General features: G+C 40.4%; 1 protein-coding gene across 1 annotated transcript in view; it reads left to right on the forward strand.

Annotated features, from left to right (window-relative positions):
- RIN3 (Ras and Rab interactor 3) overlaps window positions 1-12,491 on the forward strand; it is a 100,861-nt gene that overhangs the window by 57,095 nt on the left and 31,275 nt on the right. Inside the window, exon 4 of the mRNA XM_063290252.1 lies at window positions 8,090-8,162. Coding sequence (XP_063146322.1) covers window positions 8,090-8,162 — 73 coding nt within the window. The remainder of the gene's footprint in view (window positions 1-8,089; window positions 8,163-12,491) is intronic.

A 12,491-nucleotide genomic window follows, 5' to 3' on the forward strand; every position in this document is an offset into this window, starting at 1 on the left:
TATTCATATGGAAACTAATGAGGGAATGGAAGGGGAAAAACAAGACAGAGGCTTAGAAAAGACAGCTTTATTCTTTCAACTGAGCAGACAGTTTTGCTTCAGCTTATTTCTGTAGATCTGGAAATGCACTGTAATTCAGTATTTCTTGCAAAACATAATTAATCTCCCAAATCCAGCATACTTTAAATATTTCATGAAATGTCTTCTAAACTAATTGCAACATGGGATCATAGCAGAATTGACCCTTGAAGTTACATTTGTATCCTATCTTTGAATCTTTCTGTTAGGATCAGCCATTATGCAGCCTGCATATGAGATCATTCTGGGAGGCTGGAACCAAATGGTAGTGATCTCAGCCTGATGACTGAACATCTCCTTTTGCTGCAGCTGGAGAAATGGGTGTAGCCAGATGCAGCTCTGGGTCCAAAGGAATCAAATATTTGCTGGTTCCAACCAGATCTCATCACTAGCTCAACTCTTCTGATGCAGCCAAGTAGAATGAGGACAGGTGGAGTGAAATACAGGTGGTCCCCAAGCAAGCTGACTGATGGCTGTGTTCCAGGTAGTCTCCCATCAAATATTGGGCACATGCTAATTTTTGAGAACTTTATCTAATGTGAGTGTTCATCACCTTAACAGATCCTAGGCACCCCTTGGGGACTTCCACTTTCCCCCCTAGTTTGTCACTGATTCTGTTGCCCTCCCTTGGTTATTCCTTTATGTACTTCCTGCAGGTTGTAGGCCCTTGAAGTGTAGATTCTCAGTTGCAACTCTGCATATTATGTAAAGAGGAAAAGCAATGACTGATGACCCTTTATGGAATCATCCCAGTTATTTTCCAAGATGTAACAGTATCAAAGTCACTTCAGACCATTCTCTGAAGGCTTGTGAGTGGAGTGAAGAACACCCATCATCAGACACAGCTCAGAATGAATGACAGAGTTTTAGAAAGAGGACAGATTGGAGGAGGAGGATCAGAATACTGGGATACTGGGTTGGAAGGCAGGTCCAGACAATAAATAAGATCACGTATACTGTATATGAGATTCTGATCTGGTGGAGCCAAGCCATGCACTGTAGGGAGTGAAAGACTTCTGACGTTAAGGCACATTCCTGCCCAAGTAGCAGAGGGAACCTGTGAAGTTTATTCATCTGTGTTCAAATCTGCAATCTCCTACATCTATGGCCTCCTACAGCCCTGGTGGATTGGGCTGCTGGCATCCCTGCCATGAGAAGACCTGGGATAAATCCCTTTGGAGAACAGCCTGCAATTTATGGCTCAACTCCTTCCTGGTATCTCAGCCAGTTTTATCTCACACCTAAAGCTTGATTTTTTAAAATTTTTAATTCTGCTCTTTCCTCTGACTGATCTCTCATCCTTTGCGATTGCTGTTGGGAAAAAATGAAACAGGTCTCAACTGTGGGAATGGTGACAATATGATATGCAGGGCACTGCCATATGCAAAGCTGTGCATGCCCCACCAGTTGGATCCTCCTCCCATCATGTTTATCTTTGCCAGAAAAAAGCACAGAAGCACACATTCTGGGGAAAATAGTTTTCCAAGCCTCATTGCAATCTACTGATTTTGCATCCTGTTTTGATGGTTTATTCAAAATGTAAAATAAAAAAAATCAAACAGATTTACCCATCCAAATACAGATAGATGCCCACACAACCAGTAAGTGACATCTAATCCCTGAATATCCACTTAGACAAGACCATCTTAACTAGCTTGCAGAAGGCTAACAGGAAGGGTAACAAGCACATCTCTCGGAGCAAGGTCCCATAGCAATGGGACGACAATAGGGAAGGTTGTATGGGCTATGCCTATAGGCCCATACACCCTTGTATTCACATGGGGATGGGACCCTGAGCATCCCTCTCTGCATGCTCACAGGGATTGGGCAGATTCCCCCTGGAAAAGATGATTCCTAAGGTAACCTGAAGCCAAACCCTATAGGCCTTTAAAGGTCAAAAACAGCACTTTGAATTGGACTCAGAAGCTTATTAGTAACCAAGGCAGTGACTGGAGAATAGATGTAATACTTATATAACAACTGTTACCTGCTAATAACCTGGCCACTGAGTTGAGTTTTGTACCAACTGAATGGTTCAATGGTAGCTTCTGAATAATTTTCAATGGCAGCCCCATGCAGAGCATATTACAATAATCTAGATGAGTACAAGGTTGTGGGTCCCAGTTACCAGTACATCCTAGTCCAGGTGGTCCAAAACTGACACACAGCTGAGCAAAGACTCCCTGGCCACAAATTCTAGCTCTTTTAGGGGGAGAACAAATCTGTCCAAAACTAACACTGGAACAGTCATGGAACCAGAATGGTTCTGGACAGTCACTCCTTCTTGCTGGGATTGAGACATAGGTTATTTCTACTGATCCAGACTCTCAAAGCTTCGAGAACTAGGACTTCCACAGCACGTCTGGTCTGGGATGGCAATGTAGAGTTGAGTATCATTAATATACCAATAATCAATCAATCAATCTCTCTCTTACACACACACATTCACACTGCAAAACAGATGTCCCCTCCCAGGGGCTTCATGTAGATATTAAAGAGCAATGAGAAAACAGTTGAGCCCTCTGGTATCCCATGTTTATTTTAGCAGGCAACTAGGTGCATGGGGGTGTGGCCCTCTAGATCTCTAGGAAAATCCTCAGGTGCTTCCAGGAAGCCATCAGGATACATTTGGCATCTACCACTCCTGCAGTGGTGGGACAACAGTCCTAGGACAACAGTAATGTGCAGCTTGACCAGAAAGTAATCAATTTGAGCATAGCAAAAGACTAATGGTAATGTCCCCCGTTTTCAGATTCACACACCATTTGCTCTGAGTTAAACTGTTAGTTTTAATACATAACCAGGGGTTGACATAATCTGGAACAATGTGTGGTTGGCATGGAAACCATGAATTCCTAAGCGGCACCGGACCTCACCCCTAAGATGTGGGTGTTGAAATGCCCAAGCGTTATAGCATAGGGAACTCCATCTCCAGCCCAGCAATGAGGTCTACTGCAAGATTTCTCTCAGAGTCTTGCAATTGGTATAACTGCAGCCATATTTAACTACTAGGTATGTAAGAACTTCACATGCGCCTCTTCTTAGATGTCCCTACCTAATGAGGAAAGGCTGGTGACTATCAGAGAAAGGGCCTTGTTGGAGGCAGTGCAACCTCCCCCAAAAGGCTCATTTGGTGCTAACATTATGAACATTTGGGCAACAAGTGAAGTCTTTGTCTTTATTTCTCAGGTATTTTAGGAACCATTTTGGTGTTAGAATGTAACTGTTTTTTTTATTCTTTACTGTGATTTTATACTTTTTAGTGATTATTATAGCTCTGTTGTGCTGTTCTCTAAGAAGGTTTTAATTCTCTTCTCTGCTTTTTAAAAATATTTTAATGGTGCTTTTATATTTACTTTTTTCTAACATGTTGTAACTGTTGTAACTGGGTAGTATACAAGTGAGTACAAATACTGGCCTACAGTACATGAGATTTCTTCCTAATCTGTTCCCAGAATGAGTGCCAGGTTGCCTTTTCTGGAGACAGCAGCCTGAGGACAACTGAGTCTACCTTCTGGTTGTTCAATCACTCCTCCCTGCAAAGTTTGGTATGGTCAGAGGACAGAATTTTTTTCCAGCAACAGCAGAGTATCAAACAGCCTGTAGAAGTAGCGTGAGAACAACTGCAGGTTTTCAAACTCAATCCCTTACAATGCCAAGGCAATGCCTCTCAGACAAACAGAGTGGAGCCTTGGAGATGGTGTTTTCCAATCATGGTCACTAGTTTTATTTTTAGCTCCAGTAATGTGCCAAAGATAGCTCTGTCAGTTCTCCATATTTAGTAACTGTGACCACAGCACTTTGGAGCAAGCTCAGGGTTGTGCCTCTGGTGTCCTTCCACATTTTGGGTAAGTTGCCCACCTACTAGCAAGTTCTAGGTAACTAGAAAATAAATGCTCTCTTATTTGTATTTTCTGAGGGAGGCAAGGATGTCTCTGACAGTCTAATAGATTTCCTACAGTTCAAGTCATTTTTTGAAAGAGGAGCATTGCTTTAGCAGAGATTGTTGCTTTAACAGTTTTCAGAAAGTATGATAAGTAGATTAAATGTGAAAGGCAAAAGGGTTTTATTGAGCTGAACTATTATTCGGTTTAGATTGGTGTACTTTTACAAATAAAAGTATTAAAGTTAGGCTAGTATAAAAAAGAGCAGACTATATAGAATTATACAACCAAGAATGAAGTACAGTTCCAGAGAAACATTCCTGAGAATATTTGTAGCAACTTGGACTCATATCATGTTATTGGAGCCAAAATCCTGTGTCAGGAAATGAACACTGATTTGGAGTCTTTGGACTTAAATCCCTTCTCCACCGTGAAGGTCATTATGTGATTTGGGTTAACCACCTATCTCTGTTCTACATCACAGGACCAGCCCTAAGCAGCACGGTGAGCGGATGTGCCTCTAGTAGCACTGTGCTTTGTGTTATTTCGGGGTGGGGGGATGAAAATATTAAGTCTGAGTGGTACAGAGAGATTTTTAAAAGTGCTGGAGTTCTTGAAAGTAGGAGGAATACATTTCAGGACTAGTCCCTGGTAGAAAAGTGTTTTTTGGCCCGCACGAATTATGGGGACTCAGGCAAGAGATAGCCTGTGTCTTCTGTACTGGATACACTTTTGAGCTGATGGGTCTGGTCAACACCAAGCCTTGAGTTTAACCGCTCAGACTGCTCTGGGGGTTGTGTGTCCCTAAATCAAGCCCTGCAATCTATTTGTGTTTGTTTCACCTTCTTAAGGACTGTGAGGGTACAATGGAGATTATAGAATGGCATGCAGTGGGAGGTGGGGACGATGGGAGGAAACGGCCAGGTCAGATTTGCCATTGACAGGGTGACTGGTCTTCCTGGATTAAGGTCATTTCCGTGTCCTGGTCAGAGTTAGTTTATGATTTAAGGTATAATAGGGTTGATGTTAGCTCCACCCTGGCGACTTGAGGCACAGCTTGAGACAGCCAGCATGCATTACAAATTTCCATTATAAAGCTGAATCCCCTTCCTGTCAGGCTGAACTTCCTGAAAAAGCCTGCTTCTAGCAAAGTGACACCATTTCCTCTTTTCTCTTCTGTATTCTTTGGAACAAGGCACTTTATTTGTCTTGCATGTAGGGTGTGTGGGTGTTTTAGAGAATTCATGTTTGTCAGAATACTGTATATGTGAAAATAAAGCTCATGCAGTAGCTTTCGTGATACCGGGTCTAAATGGTCACATATAGCTTTACAAGAACACTTATTCAGGATGGAATTTAAGGGCCCTCCCCAATCAAAAACCAACCGATATGGGAGAGTGAGTTAAACATGATGGAAGTGTAGGTCCTCTCCCAGATCTGCAGCCTATAATGTTCTTAAGCTGGTGGGGGAGGAAGCATGAAGGTGGACTGGAAGAGACTGTATGCACATTTGTTTAAGATTACTTTGCATTAGGTACAGGTAGTCCTTGACTTACAATCACAATTGGGACCAGAACTTTGATCACTAAGTGATGTGGTTGTTAAGTGAGGCATCATGTGACTGTACCCTATTTTATGACCTTTTTGCCACAGTTGTTAAGCAGATCATGCGATTGTTAAGTGAATCACAGGGTTGTTAAGCAAATCCAGCTTCCCCATTGATTTTGCTTGTTGGAAGCCAGCTGGGAAGGTTGAAAATGGTGATCACATGACCCTGTGATGCTGCAACCATCATAAATACGTGCTGGTTGCCAAGCACCCAAAGTTTGATCATGTGACTGTGGGGATGCTGTGATGGTCATAAGTGCGAGGACCAGTTGCAGGTCACTTTTTTCAGTGCCATCATAACTTCGAACAGTCACTAAACAAATGGTCATAAGTTGAGGACTAATACAAGCATATTTTAGATGTCCTTTACTGGGGGCTAGTCCTTGAGACTTTTGATGCAGGGGATTACCATCCTTGGGCTAATACTGTCCAGACCTCAAGCCCATTCACTTAGGACAGAGCTCTCATATTCTTGATTGGGACCCTCCTGGAGTTCATGAGCAATTTATTGGGGGGAGGACTGCATATATGAATATACTCACTCACTCCAATCTTAACCCCAGTGAAATCAATAGTTTTATTCATGGCTGGGTTAATTTATTATTTTAGGAGGTCACAGCACTGCAGAGTTGAGGACTCTTGACTTTAGGGCCTTTCCAACATGCTGAGTTGAAGCACTATCAATCCATCCATGAGTTGGCAAAAAACTACTTTGCCTGGGCCAGTATTGCCTCTGTTCTTAATGGTTCACTCCTGATTATGTGTATAAAACATGAAAAAAGCAAAGCAAAGGGTTGATTCCTCCAGTTTTGCTGCTCTCCCTCTTCCTCATGTCACTAGCCAGCAGCAAAAACACCCAACAATCATGATACTCCAGCAGGAACGTCGTGGGTCTGACCGCAAGATGCTGTCTTTTCTAGGCTCCTCCTGTGCCTCTCCTCCTACACACCATTCTGTTGTAACCTGACTCAAATATAAAATGCATATTTCGAAAAAATATAACAAAACAAATAATTTTCATTATTTATTTATCTGTTTATTTTGCAGGTTCTATAGCTTTTCCAACTCAAAAGTCTCTGATGGGGTAATTAGAATTATGTTAGAATTATGAAAGCAATGGCTTGATGGCACATAATCAATCAATCAATCAATCAAGAGATGTGAATCATACACACACACAAATTAACTCTCACTGAAGATGGACAGCAATAAAACTTAGTTAGGTCGAAGGACTGGTGAAATAAAACTGTAATTCAAAATAGTCAAAAAATCATGAGAAAGGAGTTTTATGTCTCATACATAAAATAGGACAGATCTGTGGTTGCATGGTTGTGGCCACCATCTTGAATTTCCCCCCGCCCTGCAGACACACCCCTAAGTTAAAACTTTAAATCAAGTTTAACAAGGAATCCTTCCTTCCCTCCCTCCCTCTGCAGACACTCCTGTTATAACCTTGACTAATCTTAGAAAAGCTCAGCTGAGTCAGCCCTCTTTGGAATGGCTATGCAGTGATTCAGACTCTAAGGGGAAAAGGTGATTCAGAGCATGTGTGGGCATGCCCATAGTACCTGTTAGCAACTCCTTAAAGAGCTGCATCCTTTCTGGGCTTGTATATGATTCCAAGAAAAAGCAAGTTCATTTAAGGAGGTGCTGACAAGTGCTATGTGCATGCCTACAAATACCTGAATCACAATTCCCCCTTCAAATTGGGGTCACTGCACAACCCGAGTGGTTAGTTCTTGGACAGAAAACCTCCAGTAAATCCTAGGGCTTAGACCAGACTGGGCAATTAAAAAACAAAACTAGGCAGTGGCAAACCATTTCCATACTGTTGCCAAAAAAACAACATAGACTGGCCATATAGTAACCACATATAGTAAGTCTTCACTCAAGGGAAACTTTGCTTTATCTTTAAAGGTCCTCATTTAGGTGTCTTCAAATTTTCAGATTGTCATCCCCAGTCATTCCATAATTATATTATCTCTTCACTCTAGAGAATTTCCTAGTTTTTCTTTTCAACTGGGCATAATGGGAGTTATAGCAGTTGTTTTCCAGACGAAGTAAGTTTTTGCTTTCTGCCAACTATGGGACTATTTTGCTACAGCTATTCTTTTTCTTTTCATTGTCGAATGTTTTGTTCTCTTTAATCATATAAACTGAGGCATAATCATTGTTCAGGATTCGCAACTTCATTTCTGTGTGAAGTCAGATTTCAGCAGTGGGGTAAAATCCTTGCTTTGAGATAGAGGTTTTAAGCAAATCGATAGGAAATGGAATAGAACAGGGTGGGCTATTTTGATTCTACCCCATAAATGGTCATTTTAACTTCACGGCAAAGTATTTGTGGCAAATGACAAAGTGTTGTCTGTCACTTTACATTTTATTTTAATGAAATGAGACAGATCACCCCATTTTTGGCATTTCTCCTGCTGAAGTGACCATTTCAGAATGCGTCCATCATGCACCTGTCTCTGATTTTGCAAGAGCAGTCCCTGAATACTTTTCTTATTTCTCATCAGTATTGTACCTGGAAGGATCTCTGCTTGTGTTTGAAGACATCTTCAAACTGGTGGCATTCTACTGTGTCAGTAGGTAAGTTGGATGAATGTTTTCCAGACATGGTGCCATGTGGCCTTGCAAATATGCTTGTGAAAATGACTAACCTGCAAAAAATAGTCTTTAAGAGGCTGGTTGAGGAAGAATGGAGAGCGCACTCCCTCAACTCATAGCAGTTTGAACAAGGGAGGGAAGAGTGATGGAGAAGCTGCCTGTCCACTTGCTTGTCTGCTTGGAATACCTTGTTCCCTGGGGTTGCCCACATGCCTAAGAAAAAATTCCATTCTCACATATTAGAAGAGTGTAAGGATAACATAGTCTATAACATTGCAGCAGGCATAATTTGCACAGGAAAACAGAATAAGAAAGTGCAGAGTTTGTAGAGGGCTATTTCAGGCTATGGGCAGGGTGGTGGGAAGGAATTGCCTTTAGTAATGCTTTCTTGGTTAACTTGGGGGAAAAAAAACCCTAACCAAGCAATCAGACAAGTTTGGGATGACATCGTTCTATTTATAGGAAGTATTTTATTTGAAGGAGCACTCAGAATGGGCACCCTTATCTGCAATAAGTAATGTGAATCCAGTCCATTACATTCTATCCACTCAGAGCAATTCTGCAGGTGGAATAGATCTCTCCTTTATAGAAAGTCCCCTTGTACCCTCTTTGTTTCTCCCCATCACCTGCTTTGCATTATAATGGCATACGTCTTGAATACATGAAGTCTAAATAATGCTACAAAGAATCAGAGGGAAACAATAAACAATTTTTGACCTCTTGGCACTACCCAAGGTTACCTCACGCTTTGAGACAATCTTGGTTATGAAAATATTATGTCTCAAGTCTTCTTTGTCTCTCAACATTATTAGGGAGACATGAGGAAGAGATATTTTATGACCCCAGAGCCAGCCCTATTATTGTGTGAACAAAAGAGGTAAGAAGAGATGCCTCCTTCAGATGTTCTGGCAATGTTCTGGCTATTCAGATGTTGCTGATGTTCATCTGATCATCAGGTTCACTTTCGTAAATGGAATTGGAGAGACCATGAACATGTTCCTCATAATAGGTCATTTGGACAGAACTCTTTTGATTTGTTCATGAACGGTATTCTAGTATGACTGTCAGAGACCCTGATCCTAAATACTCTCCATTTTTGCATAGCAGAAAGGATCTCTTTTATTTCAGTAACCCTCAAATGGTTGTTGACTAGCAATTTTGTATATACATTCAGTAGAAGGGAGATGCAATCTTTTATGATTTTTTTAAAAATAATAAAGTAAAATACTGCATATAATTAAGTGACTGCTGGAAATAAAACTGCATATAATTAAGTGACTGCTGGAAATAAATAAATATGCTAATGGTCCTCTGAAAACATGTGGTAAGTAAGATTGCCTTAAATGGGAGCACTTGCTAAAGAAAACTTAATGTGGATGACTTGGGTTAATGTAAGACAAGTATTAGCAAAGTGGAATGGGTGGGTGGATGTCTGTGGTAAGTTCAGCTCTTAGCGTTTTTAAGATCTGCCAAGGCAAGCAGTTTGTTTAACCCTTGTGCCAATCGTATGACAAACAATGACTTCCTTTAATGTAGAGAAGTTTCAGCTAAGCTCTATTAGCATATATTAACTGAAACTTGTTCCAAGCTGTTTTTTAAAAGAATGACCTCAGTGTGGGAATAAGAACAAAGAAGCTTCATTGGTGGCCTCAAATATTTTTGCTGCGTGGCCCTTTGTAATAGTCAAATCTAACTTGTGTCCCTAATCTCCTGAAAAGACATGTACGTATAGGCACTCTGTTGGAACACAGAGCACAAGTCCAGAATTCCACATAGTTTGGGAGGGGTTCCAAGCCAAGCAGCATATTATAAATGTCCATGTTGCACTTTCATCCATCTGGTGGCTAAGGCCTCTATGTCTGCATCTTGTGCTATTTAAAATGAGATAACTTTCCAGTGTGAATAGCAGGTTGCTGGATGCTCTCTGTGTGGATGGGTGGTCAATGATAGTGTCAGTCTGTACTCTTTGGCCATACTGGATGAGAATTCTGGGAGTTGCAGCCCCAATACATCTGGAGTGCAATAGGTTGACACTATTGATTACACTCAGTGACTTCTTATGAAAAGCATGTACTTCAGAGGTCATTTCCCCATTAATGCATTTATGGTCTTCCCCAACCATCCAAAGCCTGTCCTCATTACTATTATATCAGCACAATAATGGTTGGATAACTCTAGAAGACAATATGGGCATTTCACCATTCCTGATTTATAGTCTTTTAATATCACCAACCATTCTTGTGGTTATATTCTGTCTTCTTCATGTTATATTGGCACAGCAATGGTAGGTTGATGCTATAAGCTGTTATAAATCCCTAATATGGAAATGGCAATTGTCACAAGTGGGAATCCTGAATTAGGACCTTTCAAAAGTAATATCTAATTATGGCAGAAATGTACCCTGGCAACATCTGTTTTCTGCTAAGTTCCCATTATGTTGCCTTCAATTCATTCACAGCCTGTGAATGAGAAAGGCTTAAGTCATCCTTAGTTCTGCCTCTGTTAAAGTTGTGTTTTCCTATAATTCTGACTATGTCTAAGGTCATACTCAGGGTGCATAAATATGGTAAGCTTTGACATCCATTGCCTTGGAGTGAATCAGGGACTGGTAGTAACTGAGAAGAGAAGCAATAGAGACAGAATATGGATCAACAATGGGACTAGCAAGTTTCATGCCAACTCAGGGCTGCAATAGAGCAGTGTGGAAAGACTCTAAGTGCTGTGTTTATGACAAGAAAAAAAATTAATGAAAAATTCTTCTTTTTTTGCCAGACCAACCATGGTCTTACTTCTATGTTCATTATACATAGCCTTCACGCTCCTCCTTTTTGGGGTAAACAACATTATGCAATGCACATAAAAGAAATAAGAAATAGTAATCCAAAAAAATTAAGGGGATAGGACAAAAATAAGGGAACAGCTAAAACCAGTTTATACCAAGAGCATTCAGTATACCTCTTCACACCCTTCTGTCCTGGCAAAATATGCTTGTTTCCATTACATCTGTATATGAATTGATTCACTGCCTTTTGTTCTTTAAGCTGCTTATTTCCCCTTTTGAGAATCTCATTGGCTCCAGTTAACCATGATTTTATCATTCTTCCCCTTCCTCTTGATCCTTTTACTCTTCCTTCATTTATTCAGGTTATGATTTGTTCCTCAGTTAATCTCTCTGTGTAACCAGACCACCACAACGTACCTGTTTCATACTGGTCTCTCAGTTTTGTTTTCCATCCACTTTTATTCAGCACTCAATCATTTGTCATCATCACCCTATCTCTGTGACCACCTACACCCCACAAGTAGCCCATTCCTACCACACTCAGCTTATTTTTATATTTCTCCTGACACATTCAGCTCTCACTTTCCTATAACATAATGAAAGCGGCAGAAACATGCTCTTACATACTTTTGTTTTCATTTCTTTTGATAAAAGTCGTTTCTTGGAACCGATGATATTCAGCTTTATGTTTTTCTACCACTTTCTGCATATTTTAAATTTTTCCACCTTTTTTCCATCTTCAGTAAAAATGTTCTATAAATGTACAAAAATTAATCTACTTTCTCTAGCTTCTCCTATATATGTATAATTTATAATTATTCACTCAATTTTTCCTGTCAAGCCAACTACTGTGGTCTTTGATATATTAAATTTCAAATCCATACTGCTTAGCATATCATATAATCATATAACTAACATGTCCTGCAAATCATTTGGGCAGAACACAGCATCTTCTGAATACACATCCCCATCCTCTTAAATCATGATTGTTGTTGCTGTAGTTGTAGTTGCCGTTGAGTCATCCTTCTTATACATTTATTCATAAATACACTGAACAAATAAAGGAACATCACGCATTCTTTTCTGACTCACTCCTGAATGTTAGTCGCTGAACATTCCACTGATTTTATTTCCGTCATATGAAATCCTCTTATGAAATTCAGCAACCAACCACCAACACCATATTCATGCAAAACATTCCCCAAAAATTCAGGTCTATTCACTTTATCATATGCATCCTCTAACAGAAATACATTAAATTTTCTTTCCCACATTCATACATTTCTAAATGACTGCTGAGGAACCAAAATCTGGTCTGCATATCCATTAAAGTTGCAATATACTTCCCAAATTTTGGCAATTGTCATCTCCTTTGCCTTTTACACCCTTTCACACAGAAACCTGCCAAACACCTTCATAAGCACAATTAAGAAACCTATCCCCCTGTAATTCTTCCATTCAATTTTGCTACCTTTCCCTTTGAACAAGGGAGCAAAAGGGGCTTTCTTCCAATCAGCAGATACTGATGC

This window comes from Candoia aspera, chromosome 1 (assembly GCF_035149785.1).
Source record: "Candoia aspera isolate rCanAsp1 chromosome 1, rCanAsp1.hap2, whole genome shotgun sequence".
Classification (NCBI taxonomy): Eukaryota; Metazoa; Chordata; class Lepidosauria; order Squamata; family Boidae; genus Candoia; species Candoia aspera.